At 46.8% G+C, this 22327-nt stretch overlaps 1 protein-coding gene across 1 annotated transcript in view; it reads right to left on the reverse strand.

Annotated features, from left to right (window-relative positions):
• LOC309568832 (ATP-dependent RNA helicase DDX25-like) overlaps positions 1-22327 on the reverse strand; it is a gene marked incomplete at both ends in the record, with an annotated part of 97507 nt that overhangs the window by 51999 nt on the left and 23181 nt on the right. The window contains 4 exons of the mRNA XM_082274618.1: positions 7498-7609; positions 12910-13012; positions 13376-13468; positions 20006-20141. Of these exons, the coding sequence (XP_082130744.1) occupies positions 7498-7609; positions 12910-13012; positions 13376-13468; positions 20006-20141 (444 nt within the window). The remainder of the gene's footprint in view (positions 1-7497; positions 7610-12909; positions 13013-13375; positions 13469-20005; positions 20142-22327) is intronic.

Here is a 22327-nt window from a genome sequence, read left to right on the forward strand (position 1 = left end):
CGTTCCTTCAAGGCGTAAGCCTGCTCAATGGTCCGTCTGATCCATTTGGCAATAGTCGCTGCAGACACAGCCATGCCCTTCCGAGGTCCCTCAGGAAGGACAAAGAGGGAATCCGTCTTCCGAAAGGACTCCGTAGACGACAGGTAAACCCTGATCGCCCTGACAACATCCAAGGAATGCAAAGCAACCTCCTTAGGATGTTTAGTCTTCGTACAAAGCGAAGGCAGGACAATGTCCTCATTAAAGTGATATTCAGAGATCACCTTGGGAAGGAAAGATGGGGGTGGTCGCAAAACCACCTTATCCCTGTGAATAATCAAATAAGGGGAGCAGCAAGACAACGCCGCCAGCTCCGACACCCGGCGAGCCGAAGTGATCGCCACCAGAAAGGCAACCTTCGACAGCAGAGGCAACGATATCTCCCTGATATTTTCAAAGGGAGCACGCTGCAACGCGGACAGAACCAAGTTAAAGTGCCACGGAGGTAAGGGCTCCTTCCTGGGAGGAGCCAAATGTCGCACACCTTGAATGAAGGTGCGCACCAAGGAATGAGACGCCACAGGGCGTTGGAAAAGGACAGCCAGTGCGGACACCTGGCCCTCTATCGTGGCCAGCGCCAGGCGCTGATCCACTCCAGACTGGAGGAAAGCCAAGATTCGACACCGAGTAAGAACGAGGGGAGAACCCCCTGGACTCACACCAGGTGAAATAGGCTTTCCAGGTACGGTAATAGATCTTACCAGAGGAGGATTTCCTAGCCTTGATCAGGGTAGGGATAACCTCGGGGGATAGACCCTTTTCCTTCAAGACCTGGGTCTCAACAGCCAGACCGTTAAAGCCAGCGACTGTAAAGAAGGATGGAAGATCGGACCTTGAGACAGATCTTCCCGCAGAGGCAGGCGCCATGAAGGAGCCAGTGCCAGGTGAACAATGTTGGCGTACCAGGACCGGCGTGGCCAGTCCGGTGCCCCCAGAACCACCATGTGCGGTTCCGAGGTCAATCTGCGAAGGAACCAGGATAGTAACTGAATCGGAGGAAAGGCGTACATCAGACGATACTGATTCCAAGGGGCCGCCAACGGATCGCGCGTTTTTGCCACGAACCTTCCCACTTTTCGATTTAGCCGGGATGCGAACAGATCCACGTCTGGGGATCCCCACCTCGCACACAGCATCTGAAAGACCTCCGGTTGTAGGGACCATTCCCCCTGGTCCAGGAACTGGCGGCTCAGATAGTCGGCCTGCCAATTTTCCACACCCGGAATGTGAACTGCCGAGATCGCCGGGACATGAGTCTCGGCCCAAGACAGAATGTCGGTCACCTCCCGGGCAGCACGAGCACTCCTGGTGCCCCCCTGGTGGTTGATGTAAGCCACCGCGGTAGCATTGTCCATCTGTACGCGAACAGGCAGGCCCTGGAGACGGTCCGACCACTGGAAGAGACCGTTTTAGGAAGGCTGAGACTGAAGCCCCAGCACAAGGTAGCCTGAACTATTCCTGATGCTAGGCAAACTAAAAACTGAGTTGGGAGTGGTGATGCAGGGGGGGGGTATTGACCAGATGGGACAGCCCCGTGGGTGTGTATATGCTAATGCCTTTTGTCTTTTGACTAAGTCTATATGCCTAGCTATTCCTACAGATAGGTGGACAATACCCAATTGTGATGACTTCGAGGAGGTGGCGACTGTCAGAGGACGTAAGAAAAAGGCTTTTCCTTCCCGAAGGGCCAGAAACCGAGACAGATCTGTGCGAGAGTCAGACCCCCAGATATAGTTCAGCTTCCTGGTTGGGGCTAGTGCACATATCAGATAATTCATAAGCCAACCAAACTTCTGCAAGGAAGGGAGGGCTCTGCGCATAGAAAGAGGTTGTCCTGATAACCAATCAAGACTGTCGCAGTAACACCAGAACAGAGGCCAACACCCTGGTGAAAACCCAAGGAGCAGAGGCAACCGCTAGAGGGCAGAGGAGAGCACATCGAGGAAGAGGAGTGTGGAGCAGAGTGGAGAGCGTGCAGAAACAAGCGCAAGGGAGACAGTGAGGCTCACTGGGGAAAAGCGACTGGGCGGTGAGACCGATCGAGACGGGCGGCGAGCGGAGGCAGATGGACGGTCGCTGACATGAGAGGAAGCAGCACTTGAGACAGTGAGCAGATGCTAGGCTGATCAGCTGATTTGGGGGGGGGGGGGGGCGGCAGAGGGTGATCACAGAGGGAGTTGTCCTGATCTGATCAGGATAGGCGGCAGGGAGGGGGATCTGGGGTTAACAGGCACAGACTGATAGGAGAAAGGCCGACAGGGGGAGGCTGTAGCATCTGACAGACCAAAGTCAGCCAAGCAGTTGGACTGGGAGTATCCCGTGACCGGGAGCAGCCCGGGACTGAAAGCCAGGTGCTAGGAGCGACTGAAGTAACTGGAGTAGGTTTGGTATCAGGGGAGCTTAGAGTAGAAGAGGTAACAAATTAGCAGGTCGTCCTCATCCCCATAGAATAGAGGGTAATGTCCGACAGGATTGGGGATGCTACTCCTTGATGAACCAATCGAGGGCGAATACTGCTGTGCAAGATGTGAGCGCCTTGTTTCTCCGGAACCACAGATCCTAAATCTTAGAGAGCCTAGATCTAGAAAACAAGGTGGCAACACGGCACAGCACCAACAACCTGGAAAGGAGTTCAGACATTACCAATCAGGTGCTGGGGGGGGGGGGGGGCAGCATAGAGGGTGGAGACATTGAGACACAGGTGCCGGAGGTAGGTAGTTGGGTGAGAGAAGAGGTAAGAGCACTAGGGAGGTCAGTCCTGAGTTAGTACACAAATATGCCAAGTTACATGATGTTGGGGATTTAAGCTCAGGGGTGGCAGTGCTCTGGGAAGGGTGAAGAACTCTCTCAGTGAACCACCAAGTAAGGTAGTAAGACAAAGCAGCCTGCTCCGACATCCTGCGTGCAGAAGTAATAGCCACCAAGGCGGCTACCTTCTAGGACAACGCAAGCAGAAAAATCTTACGAATGTTTTTGAAAGGCGGTTTCGGAAGAACCGACAGTACCAAGTTGAGATCCCACAGGGTCAACGCAGACCGCTCTGAGGGAGCCAAGTAGCAAACCCCTTGAACAAAAAAGGTGCGAATCAAGGAATGTGTAGCCAAAGGACGTTAAAAAAGAAAAAAAAAAAGAAAAAAAAAAAAAAAAAAATCGCCAAGGCAATACCCGGCCCTTCTCCACACCTCTTTGGAGCAACGCCAAAATTCAAGCCACCAAAAAGGAACAGGGGGAAACCCCCAGAGACTCATCACAACGTACGACTTCTAGAAGGATTTACCATTGTGTCTGGTGGTAATTTTTCTAGCTTTTAAGAGCGTGGATATCACCTAGTCAGACAACCTTCAGCACCTGGCTTTCCGTTAAAGCCAGTGACTGTAAGGCAGGATGGCAGATCGGCATTCGGTCTTCCCCAAGAGGGAGCCTCCAAGGGACATCAGAGAGCAGCCGCACTAGACCTGTGTACCAAGACTGGCTAGGCAAGTCTGCGGCCACTAGGATGACCAGAACTCCTGCCATGATCCTTCGCAGAAATTGCGGCAGAATTTTTAGAGGGGGAAAGGCATATATCAGGATACTGGCCCCAAGGAGCCACCAGTGCGTCTGTGGCTTCAGCCATAGGATCCCGAGACCTCGCCAGAAACCTCTGCACCTTCCTGTTGAGACGAGAGGCCAACAGGTCCACCTCGAGAGTTCCCCACTGGAGACACAGCTGATGAAACCCCTCCGGATGAAGCAACCATTCCCCCTGGTCCAACACCTGTTAAATGAGATTATCCGCCTGCCAATTTTCCACCCCTCGAATATGCACAGAGTGGGCTAGAACGAAGCGTCCTGCCCCACCTTAGAATGCCAGCTACTTCCCAAGCCCCTAGGACGCTGTGTCCCCCTTGGTAATACACATATGCCACGGCCATGTACGATTGAATCCGTACCGGGCACCCCTTAAGACGAACCGTCCAACAGGCCAGATGAAGTCTGATCGCCTGAAGTTCCAGTATATAGATTGGTAGTCAGGACTCCTCCAGAGTCCAAACCATGCCTAAGACACCGCTCCAACTGGACAGGCTGACATCTATGGTGACCACTGTCCAGTACAGGGGGGGGGTGGAGAAGAATTTTCACTGTCGAAACCCCGGAGAGCAAAGCCACCAAATCAGGGAGCCTCCCGTATCCCCCTGGCTCAACAGGATCAGATGTCTACAGACTGGAATCTTGTCCCCAATTAGCAAGAATCTCTGCAGAGGTCTCGTGTGGAATTGTGCAAATGGAATCGCCTCAAAAAAATGGAGGCACAATCAGGCCTAGCACCCGCATGCTTGTCCAGCGGAAGAAACACCCTGGCTGAGTCCAGGGTCCGACACAGAGCAGACTTCTGGAAATTCAATGTCCAACCGAACTCCTGCAGCCACAGTGATGTCCAGGTTATCCTTTAAAGCAGACGGAGATTCTGCTCGCAGAAGATCGTCCAGGTACCCCAGTATCGCATTTCCTCGCTGTCGCAACAATTCCAACACTTTTGTCAAGACCTGAAGAGCTGAGGCGAGACCAAAAGGGTACGCCCACAAATTGATACGCAAAGCGGAGGAAGCGCTGATGCCAGAAAAAACGGGATATGGAGGTAAGCGTCCGTCCTTGATATCGATGGTTGGCCAGAAGATCCTCTTGATGAAGGAATGCCACTACCGTATGAATGGACTCCATCCGGAGCTTCTGTACCCGCACAAACAGTGGTGTGTCTTTGGAACCAGTACAATCACCCCTTGTAGTAGCAAATCTTGTACCACCCCAAAGAAACCATGCAAGCGGTCAGGGGACAAACAGGTTGGAAAGAAAAAACCTCTGGAGGATAAGACCAAAATTAGATCTTGTAGCCAGACAAAATCAGCTCGTGGACCCACCTGTCTTAAATAAGGGAGGTCTACAGGTCCGGAAAGAAGCAAAGACATCCCACCCACCCCAAATATGGGTGAGGGTGCCCCTTCAGGCAGAAGAGGGCTTGTCTGCAGGCCTGGAAGAACCTGCTCTCGGCTTACCAGGCAAGGACCTCATGGAACCTCTGGAGGCAGACCCAATTGATTTGGATCCTTTGTCCTTAGAGCCTGACGAACGAAAAGGCCGCATACGAGCCAAAAAAAAAAAAAAACAGACCACGTCTGCGACGAGACTCCTTGAAGCCTCTGGGAGGAGTGTAATCTTCCCTCCTGCAAGTCCCTTAATGGTTTCATCCAAGGAAGACCCAAATGGGCGATACCCCCACAAAGGGGAGATCCGATAAAGCCTTCTTGGAAGCTTAGTCCGCAGACCAGCATTTCAGCCATATCATGTGCCGAAGAACCACTGCTGTCATAAACAGCCTAGAAATTAAGCAAGCCGCATCCAGAGAGGCATCACAACCCCTGGAGCAACTGGTCCACCAGCTCCACAAAAAGGCAGGGGAAAGCTGAGCCCCCTCCCCCCCCTCCAGATCCTGGAGCCGGAGACTCCTCCACTGGAATTAGAGTGGATTTATTTAGCCTGGAAATCTGAGAATCCAAGTGGGACTGTCCACTTTTTTATTATTTTAAAACATGGACTCTTCAAAAAGGATGCCTTCTAGCAAAATGCTTAGGCACTGCCACATTGAGTTTAGGGCATCCCTACTGGCAAGCGAAAATTTTATCAAAATAGGCAGGAAAAGGAAAAACCTTTTCTGCTTTTGAAAAAGGGAACTGGAGAGCGCCACCCCAAAAGGCCATCAGGGAAAGGAAGGGGGTGACACTTCCCATACCATGGAACCGGGTGGGCACCGCTCAAGGCAGACCACCGCACCATCGAAATGGGGGTGCTGTGGGCAAGGAGGCACGCTGCGGCTCAGGCTTGGGACCAGGTCCTATGCACCCTCATGAGACGTTTTAACTCGCAGGCCAACCCCGTCCAGTGGGGCTATGTCGCAGAGTGGAGCTGAGGCCTGCACGCACTCACTGGCTGGACTGGGGAGACCCCAAGTTCTACAATATCTATTCCGTCGCCCAGTCCAGCAGGTGATTGTAGTTCTCACAGGAAAAAAAAAATTAAATGAAGTTTAAAAAGAAAAAAAAAATGCCAGGACCTGAGATCTCAGCAAGGAACTAGGTCCTTTCCAGAAGGAAAAAAAAAAAAAAATGGAACAAATAAAAAACTAGGTGCCTATAACAGTTAGGGGGTTTTATATCCGCTAGGACTGCCCACAGGTGTTGCCGAGTTTATTTCAGCTTAGTGTGCTACGCCTGTAGGTGGCACTATACCCAAAGAGGCTGTGTCTGCCCATGAATGCAAGAGCAACTTGTTTTCACCTTTAAAGAGGTTGTAAACCTCAGAATTAAAAAAAAAAAAAAAAAAAACCACACAAACATAATGAGCTAGTAAACATTGCATACTAGCTCATTATGAAATACTTACCTTAGAACGAAGCTCCGCAGTGCAGCTCGCTCACCTCCCTCACGGGCAACATGTTCGGTCGCTCTCCTTCCTCATTTGCAGCATCCAGCCATCTGATTGGCTGGAGCCGCGGTGACGTCACTCCCGGGCATGCGTGCGGGAGCCGACTTTCACGGCACTTTGAAGGAACGGCACGAGCGGCCGTTCCTTCAGAGCGCATGCGCCAGTGATGTCACTGGCTGCATGCAAGCTAAATATCTCCTAAACGGTACATGTTTAGGAGATATTTACAGTACCTATAGGTAAGCCTTATCATAGGCTTACAAGTTACAGAGGAGGGTTTACTTCCTCTTTAAGCTGGATACACACTATACAACATTTTTTGGTCGATTTCCTTTAGACTTACCTTCAACTATGTAGAGGAAGGGCCTGTGTGATTGCATACAAATGGAAAGTGTTTAGATTTGACCTCATATTACATGGTTTTCGTAAATCCAAAGGAAAAAAATCTAAAGACAAATGTATAGTGTGTATGGCCCATTACTGTTCTGTTACACCTCAGTGCTTCAGATATCATTAAGCCTGTTTGTGGCTACTCCTGTCCACATAAATTCCAGTGATGGCATTTCTCAAGGCAGTGATGTAGGACGACAACAGTGGACCATATGTACGTCGGCACGGTCGCTTATAGTCTTCACTGGGGGTGATAGGGACAGCACATTGCTGGACAGCACATTGCTGTCCAGAAAGTGCCTGAACAAGGACCTAATAAACATTAAAAAAAAAAAAAAAAAATTATATATTATATTTTTTATTCCCTAAATGACGATATAGTAAAGTTTCTATGACGTTTTAGTGACTGCCCTGCTCACTGCCTAACCAAATCCCCGATACGCCAGGTGACTGGTCAAGCTCAAACAGATCGAAGGATGGGAAGGGGGGGGGGGGGGGGGGATGTAGGTACAAATCACTCGTAAGTTTGCACAATTCTATTACATTTAAAAACATTTAGCAGCTGGGATATGAAATCAAACGCATTTACACAGCACGCTAAAAACGTACGTCTGTTTCCACGTAGGGCATAGACTGTTTGAATATCACAAAACCTCCCCATCTGTTCGATCACCTCTCCTGTCTGCAGAGCAAGTTCAAAGGTAGGGCTGAGACAGATGCACTAAAAAAGGAAACAGAAAGGTTAACATACTAGTTACAAATAACATAGGTTTTTGTTTGATAGCAGTATGCCTTTTTTTGTCTATAAAAACACTGGATGCAAACCACTGTCAACCCCTTGGTGGGCTTTGTGTGACCTACAATTTCTGAACAGTTTCTTCAAAGAGTTAAACCCAACTTAACTCAGTTAACTGCTAAATACATTCCAGGTGTATCAAAACTTTTAAAAAAAGGTCCAATGTCGGACTGAAAATCTGACCCAGTATGGAAGGTGTTGGACCTCTGCAATAAAACCACTGCTTCTAAACAGAAAGCAAGGGTCCCAATCTGCAGCTGCTGGCAGGGCAAAGGATTTTCTAGTTGGGTAGTGGCTGAATATAGTGGCTGATTAACCACTTCAGCTGCAGAAGGTTTTACCCCCTTAATGACCAGGTCATTTTTTGCGATTCGGCACTGCGTTATTTTAACTGACAATTGCGAGGTTGTGCGACGCTGTACCCAAATACAATTGATGTCCTTTTTCCCCCCTTAAATTGAGCTTTTTGGTGGTATTTGATCACCTCTGCGGTTTTTAGATTTTGCGCTATAAACAAAAAGAGCCCTGATTTTCTGCTTTTATAATCAAAAAAAAAAAAAAAAATACCTAGTTAGGTACACATTTAACCCCTACCCAGCCAGTGCCATTAGTACAGAGAGCTATTTTAGCACTGATCACTGTATTTTCGTCACTGGTTTCCACAGTGTGAAGTGTCAGATTGTCCGTGACAATATCACAGTCCGGCTGATTGCCGCCATTACTAGTATATAATAAACAACGATAAAAAAATTCCAGTATCTATACACACACACTATAGTTTGTAGATGCTACTGTGTTATCCCAAAACGAAGACTGGGTCTTCTATTAATTTTGGCACCAAGAGACACAGTAGGGCTTATTTTCAGGGTAGGACTTATCGTGTAATGTGCTGTCTTCTCTCCCTCCCTGCCGGTCAGGAATCCCGTGTGAACCTAGTAAAAGGGTTTGTAAAATCCTAGAATCCACTACTGTTTTATTTAATGTCCAGTGTGTGTTTCTGTATTATAATTGTGTGAAAAACCTTTGGTACAGCGTCGCTCAGCTGATCTCCCGCTGACAGCTGGGGGGGGGGCTCACGGAAGCGCCGAGCGGCACTGTAACAAAGGTATTTCAAACAATTATAATAATACTCGGCGCTTTGAGCACTGCAGAGGGGAGGGGGAAGAGATCCCCGCTGACAGCTGGGAGAAGAGAAGGAGAGCAGCGGGAGATCAGCTGAGTGCCGAGTGGTGCTGTACCGAAAGTAATTCACAAAGTTAGAATACAGAAATACACTGGACATTATAAAGTAATAGAGTGGATTCTAGGATTTTACAACACACTAAACTTAATGGCTTATTTATTTTTGGGGTAGGGCTTATATTGCAGCCCTCCCCCGAAAATAACAGTAAGTCTTCTTTTTGGGGAAACACGGTATCTCTTTTGCGTAAACCAATATATATTTTTTTTTTAACCAAAAATATGTAGCAAAAGGATTCCAGAGCAAGACTCCCCGGGCACCCGGCCCAGCCGGATCCGCAAGTCCAGAGTTTGGATTCCAGTCGCCTTCAAGGATTGCCTCCTGGGGGATCCCCAAGAGGGATTGAGTGAAAGGGACCGTCTTGAAGAACAACACCATCAGTCCCAGAACTCGCATGCAGGTCCAAAGGGAAGACCATGTGCGGAACAGCAACAGTCTACCGCAGTCTAAAGTGCCAAGAGTTTTGACCCTGGAGTGAGAAACACCCTGACCGAGGACAAGTCCAGTCTCATGGAAGGGACCAGGGATGATTTCTGAAGGTTCAGAACTCACCTGAAATCCACTAGAGTACTCACGGTGACAACCAACTTTGTTTTGCTAGCACCATAGGGGACTCCAAACGGAGAAGCAGAGTGGCCAGGAAACCAGTTCAGATACGCCCCGCTGCCACAACAGCGCCAGGGCCAGAGCCAACACCGTCGTGAAGACCCTAGCAGAGATCAAAGGGTAACGCCACAAACCAAGAGATACTTCCCCATGGCAAAAAACGGAGAACCGTAGCGGTCCAGAACATAAGACGTGAAGGTAGGAGGCTTGATGTCTATGGAGGCCAGAAAGCCCCCTGATGTAGGGAAGCCACCACCGTGCGAAACAATACCAACTTGAATTTGTGATCTGCATGGAACCAAAGGACCATTAGGTCCAACTGGTTGAACCAGAGCCTGAACTGCCCCACTGAGTGCCTGTAAGCGATCCGGAGACCGCTGTAAACCTTACCGAAAAGAAACGGATCGAAACTATCTTGCAACTGAACCGCATGACCTCCTGAACCCAGTCAGCCTGGGATCTGGGCCAAATGCAGGTCCTCGACCCTCTAGATGGGAGAGGAGGCACCTTCAGGCTGAGTAGGCCTTGTCCGCAGGTCTGGAAAAAACCGAACCCATGTACGCCAGACCAGGGTCATCTGAAACCCACGCAGAAGTCTGGAAGGACTTCGCCACATCGACTGTCCCCGAGGGATGAAGAAACAGAGCCAAAAGGGAGGAACCCCGACTGGGACAAAGGCCTTCACCCTTGACAGCCTGTGGAAGAAAACACTCCCCCCCTCCCCCCCCCCCATGAGACTCTTACATAATGTCATCCAGGACAGCGCCAAACAGGCGACCCCCCCCTGAAAAAGGGAGATCCATTAAGATCTTCTAAAAAGTTTGATCCACAGACCAACACTCCGGTCAAGTAGACCAGTCAACCACCGCCGAAAATGACAATGACTATACACAAGGGAGCCTCGACCAGCGAGGCAACGCAAATAAAATGCAGCCCCTGCGCCAGCTGGTCCAACAGCTCCCCCAGGGCAAGAGGGACATGCCCCACACCAAGTCACGGTGTTGGGACTCTGCCCATCAGGCAGAGTTTTCGTGGCCAGGGCAAACACAAACACTGTTCCCAATGCAGCTACGCCAGGGAGCAAAGAGCGCAGGCCACAGCCCGCGCCATCCTATCCCAAAAGTCCTTAAAGGACAGGGATTCCTCCACCGGAACAACGTTAAACCCATTCAGCTTGAGACCGTATGTCCACCAAAGGCGGAACAGTCCTCTGTGCCAGAGACTCCCCCAAAAGGGCAACGGCTAACGGCCGCTTAAGACACTCAACAGTCCCCTCCTACATGAACAGCCAGCAAAATGAGCAGTTCCGGTTGGTATGTGAGTGCCAGATGCCACCTGAACCCTAGGCGCAGCCGCCGCTGTGACCCCCAAATTGCAGGGGTGCCATGCACCGAAAACAGCCAGTGCATCCACCAGCGCCAGTTTCGGAAGGGAAGGTCTGTCTCCATAGAAGGAGACCGAGGCTACAACAACAAAATGGTGGCCCTGCGTGGGAATCACGGTAATCGGGACCCACAGGGGGACCCCGCAAACGCCCATCCATTTAAGAATGCCAGCAAGGACCCCCCTCGCACGATCATTGAGCACCGGGGACAGCGCACTCCCCCAGCACCCAATTCGGCCTGCACACTAGGCCTCAGGCAGGCCCAAACAGTCCCCCACGTGGGGGGGGATCACAATAGGACAGAGGGAAACCCAGGAGTGTGAGGTCTGACCGTCCCAGGGAGAGGGCCAGCGTCCACCCCCAAAATCCGCCAGGGGAGGGACGGACGACATTTACTCACCATACTGGGAACACAGGCAGGCACCATCTCTTGACAGGACCCCGTGCCACCGGAGTAGGGGGGCTGTCGGCCAAATAGGAACCCTGCGACATAAACCTGGCGAGACGTTTAACTCGAGGGGCCAGTCCCCGTCCAGAGGGACTATGTCGCGGCCAACCCAGCGCGGAGCCAAGGCCTGCACGTGCTCGCAGGCCAGACTGGGGTTACGGCTGGATATGGGGGTCCAGTCTGTCGCCCAGGCCTGCATAATTGCTTGAAGATCTCAAAGGAAAAATCGTTCGAGGGGAAAAAAAAAAAAAATCTACATAAAAAACTTTTACGTCAGGACCAGAGATCCCAGCAAGGAACTAGGTCCTTACTAGGCAGAAGAAAAAAAAACTGACATCCTATGCAGGAAGAGAGGGTAGGGTGTACCCTCCGGGACTGCCCATAGGCATAGCCAGAACTTTTTCCTATGTCTAGATCAGTGGTTCTCAATTCCGGTCCTCGGGACCCACCAACAGGCCAGGTTTGCAAGATAACTAAATTACATCACAGGTGATCTCATTTGCTGCTCAGTGATTGCAGTATTCTAGTCTGCATCCCCCCAAGGTAATACTTAAAATCTGGCCTGTTAGTGGGTCCCGAGGACCGGAATTGAGAACCACTGGTCTAGATGGTCGAACCTTTGTAAGACTCTGATCTGAACGACTGATCTCAGATTTGGGCCAAATACCCATTGGAACTGGCGATCCTGCCATATCAAATCCTAGATCCTATGCACTTTATTCACCCTTAACCTTCATGTGTTATTTAATGCACATTTATATACCTTTTTCTTGGTATAATTGACTGCTGCACTTTAAATGATCAGCATTTTCACCATCAACCTTAAACGATATTATTTTGTTTTGCACATATGTCACCAAGTACGATCCCTCAAAAAGATCTCCTGGGTCTATGGCTCGCTCTCTGTACAGTCTGATTTTAAAATAAACAAGCACTCTACATTATCTACTTTGGTCATCAAACTAGGATATCTAAAATTGATTTACTGTCCAATGATATACATCTTTCTGCTGGACCCTGAGGAAGCGCATACTGCGAAACGCGTAGTTCCAGCAATGTTTATGTATCTGTAAATACTGTATAATTTATTCACTCTGCTGATTGATGTAAATAGGATAATGTAAAAAAATTTTATACTATATACAAATAAAATGTTATTTTTTTATTCTATAATTGTCGTCAATGACGTTTTAAGCATATGCATATTTAGTGATTCCTAGAGGCACATTTAAATCCCCCTTCTAGGGTATAACTCGGCCTACTTGGTGGGTTGATCTATGCCCCTTTTTTTGTTGACCCTTTACATTTCCATATGGGGGAAGGTGCCACTAGATCCTTTGTCTTGATAGACCCAAACTTACCCTTCCATAAATTTTTCCCCATTTACATTTTTCCTGCCTAGACCACTCCTGATGGGAGGAGCATAACCCTTTCAGCTCATGAAGATGAGGCTGCGATTGTCAATGGACGATCGAATAAAAAAAAAAAAAAAAAACTGGACTGCAAGTCTTCAGAACCTCAAAGTATCATCCGTCTTGTGAGCTTACCTGTGGGTATTTTTTCAGGGGGTCTACTCTGCTGAGCATGGCGAGGACAAAAGCAGCAGTCTTTCCAGTGCCCGACTGGCTCTGGGCAATCAGATTCTGTGGGCTGTAGACACAAATGAACCAGTTAGTAGATTGAAATTTAATTGGCTTGGCTTCGGTTCACAGAAAACAAGACAATCACCCCATTCAAACTAACACAGGCAGGGGTCTTCCTGTCTGTCATTCTTGGAGAAATTGGTCTATGGCCAGTCAAAAATAAAATCAGGCAGCGGCTGCAGCATTGGGAACCGGTTACATGTGCCACATGTTCCCAAAGGTGAACTTATCCTTTTTATCATGAGATGTGGGGCGTGCAACAGACAGGGCTTCAGTGGTTATAGCATGCTCATTTTTACTGCCTCTAAAAGAACTGGAAGAACAGTAATTTGGAAATTAAAAAAATAAAAAATTTTCAGTTTGAACTTACGGATATGCAAGCATCATAGGCAAAGCAGTTTCTTGTATCTTCGATGGCCTGTTGAATCCCATTCCATACACTCCTTTAAGAAGTTCAGGCTTTCTAGAGGGAAACAAGCAATGAGAACATTTACATCCATTATGCCCTCCCCTTACTTCTTTTCTCCAAGCATCCATTTCAGGCAGGCAGCCCCAACGATTCCATTATGAAGCAAGTTGCCAACAGTGGGTAATGTACAGCATATGCCAAATGTTGAGATTGGTTTGGGGCAACCAGTTATATTTTGCAAAGCCAAATTGAGGGCTCTTATGTTCTGAAAGTTCCAAGGAAGCAGTGCAGGCTTTGTTTTAATACTCCTCTTCAATCCAAATCTGTCCCCCTCTATTATATTCTTAAAGTGGTTGTAAACTCCAATATGACTTGCACCTACAGACAAGCTTATAAGGCTTACCTATAGGTACGAGAAATCTCCGAAAACGTGGCAGTTTAGGAGACATTTACTATACATGCAGGTCTCTATGATCATTTCATGCAGTCAATGTCATAAGCACATTCGCTCTAAAGGAACGGCCACCTGAGCAATTCCTTTACCGCTTAACACCCACCCGCCGCAGCAGGCCGCCGCTCCTGGGCGAATTCGCCATACACATACGGCGCTCGCTCTCAAGAGGCTAGGGCGAGCGTGTGCCGCCATCAGCACACTCCCGCCCGTCAGCGGGGGAGCCGGTGCGTGTGTGTCAAGCGGCTCCGACTGCCGCCTGACACCCGCTATCGTTCCGCGCTGAGAGAGGACGGTCAGCTGTTGTCAACACAGCCGACTGGTCTCCCTGGGATGATCATAGAGCCCATGTGATCCTATATAGGAACACAGGTCTCTATGATCATTTCAGAAGCCACGCCCCCCAGTTAGAAACACTCCCCTAGGCTCACATTTAACCCCTTGATCACCCACAGGGATAACCCCTTCCCTGCCAATGGCATTATTACATAACAGTGCATATTTTTAGCACTGATTACTGTAATGTCACTGGTACCCCCAAAAGTGTCAAAAATGTCAGTTAGGGGTCCAATGTCGCAGTCATGCTAAAAATCTCAGATCGTCGCCATTACTAGTAAAAAAAAAAAAAAAAAAAAAATTTCCTGTAGTTAGTAGACGCGATAACTTTTGCGCAAACCAATCAAAATAAGCTTATTGCGAAAACAAATTGGCCTATAAAGGATGAACATTTTTGATTTTTTTTTCTTTGGGAATGTCAGCAGAAAATTAAAAAAAAAAAAATTTTTTATCGCTTTGTATAGCGCAAAAAAAAAAAAAAAAAAAAAAAAAAAAAAAAAAAAAGGACAGGTGATCAAATACAACCAAAAGAAAGCTCTATTTGTGGGGGGGGGGGGGGGGGGGGGAGAGGACGTCAATTTCGTTCCGGTACAGCGTCGCACGACTGCGCAATTGTACGTTAAAGTAATGCAGTGCCGCATCCCAAAATAGGGCCTGGTCAGGAAGAGTGCAAATCCTTCCGGTGGGTAAGTGTCTTGTATTGTCAACAGCAGTTCCCCTGCGCATGCGTGGGGGTGGCGTAATCACAGTTCTGGCCAGTCACAAAGTCGGAGTCCAGGGACCCGGAAGAAGACTGCTGAAGATGGAAGCAAGCTCCAGCGGTGACAGCGTATCGCTGAAAGGCTTCGTTTTCAGGCAAGTTTCACATAATGTGCTAGCATGCTACCGTTTTAAGCCACAAGTTGTCCCAAGTCATTAACCCTAAAGGCTGGGGACACGCTGTGAGCACAGGAGGTCAAGGACCTGCCCCGAGTAGGCATAACCATGATGTCCCACATGCAAGGATGGACACAGCTGTATTGACATTCAGGCAATTTCCAGTGTCTGCATGTTAGAGGACAGTCCGCTGCTGGGAGAAGAGCCAAAAAGGACCCTGCACATTTTTTGGAAGGGGAGGGATTTCAAAATAAGTGGGTCTAGTGATGGAGCTCAAAGGGATTGTAAAGTCTATTTTTTTTTTTTTTTTTTAATAAAAATCGGATTATACTTACCTGCTGTGTAATGGAACCTCTTCTCAGGTCCCCTGCCAGCTCAAGTAAATTTTTACCTTATGCACATTTCACACATACATATACAGTGGGGATCGAAAGTTTGGGCACCCCAGGTAAAAAAATTGTATTAATGTGCATTAAGAAGCCAAGGAAAGATGGAAATTAAATTTAACTTTTGTCGACATATTCTAAGAATGTCTAATCTGTAATTTGATGCCTTTAAAGAGATTTTTCCATCATTTACACTTTCAAAATAACAGAAAACAAAAAAAATGACGTCTGCAAAAGTTTGGGCACCCTGCAGAGTTAATATCTGGTACTGCCCCCTTTGGCAAGTATCACAGCTTGTAAATGCTTTTTGTAGCCGGCCAGAGTTTTTCAATTCTTGTTTAAGGTATCTTTGCCCATTCTTCCTTACAAAAGTCTTCCAGTTCTTTGAGATTTCTGGGCTGTGTCACGCACTGCTCTTTTAAGGTCTATCCATAGATTTTCAATTATGTTAAGGTCAGGAGATTGTGAAGGCCATGGCAAAACCTTCAGTTTACGCCTTTTGATGTAATCCCCCGTGGATTTCGAGGCGTGTTTAGGATCATTATCCATTTGTAGAAGCCATCCTCTTAACTTCAGCTTTTTCACAGATGGCATCAAGTTACCATCTAAAATTTGCTGAAATTTTATTGAATCCATTTTTCGTTCTACTCGTGAGATGTTCCCTATGCCACTGGCTGCAATACAACCCCAAAGCATGATTGATCCACCCCCATGCTTAACAGTTGGACAGAGGTTCTTTTCATTAAATTCTGAGCCCCTTCTTCGCCAAACATACCTTTGCTCATTCCATCCAAAAAGTTCAATTTTAACATCGGGCCACAGAACTTGTTTCCAAAATGCATCAGGCTTGTCTATATGTTCATTTTCAAAGTTCAAACGCTGATTTTTGTGGTGAGAACGTAGAAGAGATTTTCTTCTGATGACTCTTCCATGAAGACCATATTTGTACAAGTATCTCTTTATAGTGGAATAGTGTACCACAACTCCAGTGTCTGCCAGATCTTTCTGGAGAGATCGTGCAATCAAACGTGGGTTTTGAATGGTTTTTCTCACAATCCTGCGAGCTGTTCTGTCTGATATTTTTCTTGGTCTTCCAGATCTTGCTTTAACTTCACTGTTCCTGATGACTGCCATTTCTTAATTACATTCCGAACAGAGGATATTGACATCTGAAAACGCTTTGCTATATTCTCATATAAGGTCATACGAGTCTGGGCATTTAAAACCTTTGAGATTGACATCACCTGGTCTTCCCAGATGATGATTGAGAACAATCCATGACACTGGCCGGTCTAAGCCTTGCAAAGGGGGCAGTGCATGCTATAAATTCTGCAGGGTGCCCAAACTTTTGCAGACGCCATTTTTTTGTTTTCTGTAATTTTGAAAGTGTCAATGATGGAAATAAAATCTAACTTTTGTTGACATATTATAAGAATGTCTGATCAGCAATTTGATGCCTTTCGGAAATTTTTTCCATCTTTCCTTCGCTTCTTTATGCACATTAATACAAATTTTTAACTGGGGTGTCCAAACTTTCGATCACCACTGTACGTCATTTGGCTTTAAGTGGTTATATCTATAGGCATCATCCCAGTATTGCAACTTTCAGCCGGCGGTTGGCTGTCTTGTAAAACACAATCCTAGTGGCAGATTAGCTACTGGATTGTATGTACAAGCAGTGGCAAATTAGAGACTTTCCCATCCCACCAGGAGACCAGAGTGTTAAGCCGGCGCTATTGCTACCTTACCACAGAGCTTGTGGAGGACTGGAAGTTATGAGATCTATGGTATAGGAAACCAGGAGAGCATTCTCATTTAAACAGCGCCATTTTCTAAATTTGGAAAACATCTGATCACAATCTTTTTCTAATCAGATGTGCCCATCACTGCCTGTCAGAGGTGTAATTCCTTGTTACAGTCATAAAAAGTGATCATATTTAATAGTAAACATAAAACCACTTTTTTGAAAGTGCCCCAATCCAAATAGCGAACACAAGCCTTGGTCCTGCATGCAAAAGGTGATTGCACCACAAGTGAGTTATTCCCAAGATCAGAGCGAGAACAAGAATTCTAGCATCAGACCTCCTGTGCAACTTTAAACTGGTAACCTATAAGGCCTCTTGCACACGGTACTCCTGCTTGAGCATCTCGCAGCTTGAAAAAGCTCAGTACAGCCCATTAAATGTAATGTGCCTGTGCACACAGGCACGTAAACAAGCGCTGTGCATTCTTCAGTAAAAACAAAACTGAAAAATCTGCATTTTTGGTCAGTAATTTAAGCCTCAATGCACACAAATACGCACGAAGCAGCGCAAATACATACTAAAAAAAAAAAAAAAAAATGTCTGGAAAACAGGAGTAGTGTGTGGAAGAGGCCTAAAGGTTTTTAAAGCTTCGCCTTTAGCTGCGTAATTTGCCACCATTCCACGAGTGTGCACAAATTTTATAGCGCGACACGTTGGCCATCTATTTATTTCGCTATAACACCATTTTTTAAATTGGGTATTCTATTGTGTTTGTGTGAATTTAAGTGTAATTTAAAAAAAAAAAAAAAATCTGCTGCGCAAATAGTGTGATTTTTATGCTCTGCTATAGTGTGTATATCTATCTCTATAGATCTCTATCTATATATAACACATACCCCCCTCTCTCTCTTTCTCATTTTAAACCGGTACGTAGTTTTGCGTAACAGAGCCAACCTGCCAGTCTTCACTACGATGGCTGGTCAGTAAGTGGTTAAAAATGACACTTCACATTAACCACTTGCTGACCGCATACAGTATACATATGGCAGCAGAGTGGCTCTCAGGCAAAACCACGTATGGGTACGTCATTTGCCTGGGAGAAGCTAGGGGGGAGCCGACGCTGCCGGCTGCACGCTCCTGCCCCCGATCGTTCGCGGGGAAGCTGATGCGTGTCAGGCGGCTCCGATTGCCACCTGACACCCGCGATCGCTCCCCGCTGAGAGAGGATGGTCAGCTGTTGTAAATACACAGCTGACCGTCCTTCTCCCTGAAATTATCACAGAGCTCATGCGATCCTTCTATATAGGATCACATGTCTCTATGGTCATCTCAGAAGCCTTGCCCCCCCCGTTAGAATCACTCCCCTAGGGTCACATTTAACCCCTTGATCACCTATACTGTTAACCCCTTCCCTGTCAGTGTCATTACAGTAACAGTGCATATTTTTAGCACTGATTACTGTAGTAATGTCACTGGTACCCCCAAAAGTGTCAAAAATGTCAGTTAGGGGTCCAATCTGTCCGCCGCAATGTCGCAGTCCTGAAAGGGAAAAAAAAAAACAAATCTTTCCCGTAGTTAGTAGACGCGATAACGTTTGCGCAAACCAATGAAAATAGGCATATTGCGATTTTTTTTTACCAAAAATATGTAGCAGAAAACAAATTGGCCTAAAATATTAAAAAATATTGATTTTTAATTTTTTTTGGGAATGTTCTATAGCAGAATGTGAAAAAAAAAATTTCAAAATTGTTGCCAATTTTTTTTGTTGATAGCGAAAAAAATAAATAGCAGAGGTGATCAAATGCCACCAAAAGAAAGCTCTATTTGTGGAAAAAAAAAAAAAAGGACATCAATTTCATTTGGGTACAGCGTCACATGACCGTGCAATTGTCTGTAAAGTAACGCAGTGCCGAATTGCAAAATAGGGTCTGGTCATTAAGGGGGCAAATCTTTCCGGTCTTAAAAGTGGTTAAACTATTTTTAATGCTTATGCTGCGCCATTATTGATAAAGCGACAGGAAAATCTCACTTAACCCCCTCCCCCATTTCTTCATGCTTCAAGGCCTAGGCAAATTGTGTAATGCAACCTCTTTGAGGGGCTCTCAGCTAAGCACACCCTCCTGCCTGCTTGAGCCAAGGGCAGATTAATCCCAGAAAGCAAAGGTTACTACAATGAATAATCTGCCCATACTCAAGATAGCCATGACCAGAAATGCTGGGGGGGGGGGGGGGGAATGTTTTTCAAAGTGATTTCTCAACTAAAAAGTATTTAGACCGAGGGGTGTGCTTAGGATTTTAAAAAAGTTAAACAGCAGTTTTGGTTTGCTGTGCGCAGTGTAGCTCTGCTTTAGGCTCAGTTCACATCTAGGCGGATGGCTGTGGGAATCACAGCGATTACCGCACCTGCTGCTGTGAGAAATGTGCAGGGTTGCAGCATGTAAAAATGCAGTGTGCTTGCAGGTTCCCGGAGCCGCAGGGAAATGGCATGGTCACAATGGTTTTTCTGCGGGAGATTCCATCACAGCGGCCCATTTAAATGAATAGGCTGCCGTGTCCAAGCAAATCTGGCCCGCAAAATCGCATAGATGTGAAGTGAGGGTTGAGGACACTGGTTTTTTGGAATGGCTGCAAATACTCCTACTCCCCTTCATTAGGAGAAAATGAAATAAAGCCCAAAAAACAAAGCAGAGGCAGATTATTAGCTGCTTTTGTAGGTAAACTCAGATGAGCCTTTGAATGTGATTCAGACAAAGAAAGTTTAAAATGTGTTGGTAGTGTATAGATGTTTAGTACTTACAGACGAAGTTCCTCAAAAGACTTCACTGAATATAAAGGCGAGGTGGGATCTCTCTGCAAGACCTCCACCTTTTGAGGGGATTCCACCAAAGATTTATGGATCAGCTTATTTAGAAGAGATGTGGCTGCCAGGTCTACTGAACCAAGAAGAAAAAAAAAAAAAAAAAATAAGGGGATTGAATGCAACAGAAAGAAAGCAAATGGAAAAAAAATTTAACAGGAGGAAAAATGAAAAATTGAAGGTCTTCATTACAATCTTCATAGTCAATTAAAAGCTAGGACTAAACTCACTGATTTAACCATTTCCCAAAATGATTTCATTCAAAAGCATGCCATGGAGGACAACTGTCACAGCTGCTTATTATGCTCCAGCTGTCTGAAATGGCTGGTGTCATAACTGATCACATGTGGAGCACCATGGCAACTGCAGATCAAAAAGACCAGGATGACAACTTCCCTGGCTGTAAAGAATAGAAGCGTTTAGTTCCACTTTAACAATGTCCTGATTGGCTGTCATCACCCCCCCTCCCATGGGTAGGAGAATACCACTACCTTAGTGCCATTTCACAACACAAAAAAAAAAAAAAAAAAAAAAAAGACAAGATATGGGTGAATACAGTGTATAGTCTAAACAAAATGAGACCCCCCCCCCCCCCAAAAAAAAAAAAAACAATTCAAAGAGGTCTTAAACATGAGAACAAGTTTATATATCAATGTATCCATTGTCAAACGTTGTTGGGAGTATCTTGGGAAAAGAGGGATTACACCTCAGACACCCGTTTGTCATCCGGATTTTTCCTCTACTTTTTTACACAGCCACTACTGACCTCTAGTGGACAATCATATTTTATCAAGGAGCACATTATTCCATAGACCTAGATGGTGTGAAAGTTCTCTTTTCATACATCACGGGACACAGAGCCATCATCATAACATGGGTTATATAGGCCACCTATAGGTGAAGGACACTGGCAACCAATAAGAATTGATGACCCCCTCCTATATAACCTCGGACCGCTTCCTGATTGGCCAGGAGGAGCATCCGTGTAACAATAGCGAATTTGCATTCGCTATGGTCACACAAATGTGTGCCCGGCAAACATGAATGATACATTTCGACCGGAGGGGGGGGGGGCGCATGCCGCCTGCGGGCCGTAGTTTGCGGACCCCTTGTTTAAAGCATGGGAAACTGCTGACATTGTAGAAGATTTATGCAGAGAATGTTTTAAGTATGTTTAAACCATAATATTACTGTTTTCTCTGTAATTATCTGAAAAGCTGCTAGACATTGTAGCAGATTTTTGAAGGGTATGTTTAAAAACTGAATTTTTGTAAAATCTTACCTGTAAAATTCCCTTCTCTGAGTCCTCAGACAGTCGCCGCCATCTTCGTCACAATGGGGTATTAGACTTTGCTCCGTAGGAGTAGCTAGGCAACAGAATATGTCAGTATTAAAGATTTTAACATCTCCACCCCAGGGGGTGATCCCCTCAGTCTATACCCTCCTGCTTCCTGTTTCCTGCTTCAGTTTCAGTGGAATAGCAGTAGAGTACCTAAACCCCAAAAGAGGGGCGGCGACTGTCGGAGGACTCAGAGAAAGGAAATTTACAGGTAAGATTTTACAAAAATTCCGTTTTCTCTTACGTCCTCCGACAGTCGCCGCCATCTTCATATTCGTCACAATGGGGACGTCCCAAAGCAGTGCAAACATGAGGGGTGGGAAACGCAGCCGCGCCTAAAGGCAACGCAGTCTCCACATTAAGAAAGTAACCTTACCAAAGGAAGGAGACCAGCTGGGCAACACGAGAAAAAATTAGCTCAACGGGAGCAATAACCCAGGAAAAAAAAAAAAAAATCAAATAACCCAGGGATACAAAGAAATCCCAAACAGTCCAAAGGACCAAAACCAGGGACCCTAAGGGACCCCCGCACTAAGAACCTTGCGGCCAAAGGAAGCATCTGCCGATGCTTGAACATCCACTCTGTGGAACAGAGTGAAGGTGTGCACGGTCGACCAAGTCACCGCCCTACACACCTGGGCCACAGAAGCCCCATGACAGGCCAAAGACGTACTCAGAGATCTGGTAGAGTGCGCCCTCACAGGCATAAGGGAAACTTTTCCCCGCAAAGCATAGGCCTGTTCAATGGCCTGTCTGAACCAATTGGCGACGGCAGAAGCCGCCGCCGCCACGCCCTTCCGAGGACCCCCGGAAGGACAAACAAAGAATCCGACTTGTGAAAAGATTCAGACGATTTTAGGTAAACCCTAATCGCCATGAACAGCATCCAAGGAGTGCAACACCACCTCCTCCGAATGTTTAGA

This window comes from Pelophylax lessonae (genome assembly GCF_965119305.1).
Source record: "Pelophylax lessonae genome assembly, chromosome: 12".
NCBI lineage: Eukaryota > Metazoa > Chordata > Amphibia > Anura > Ranidae > Pelophylax > Pelophylax lessonae.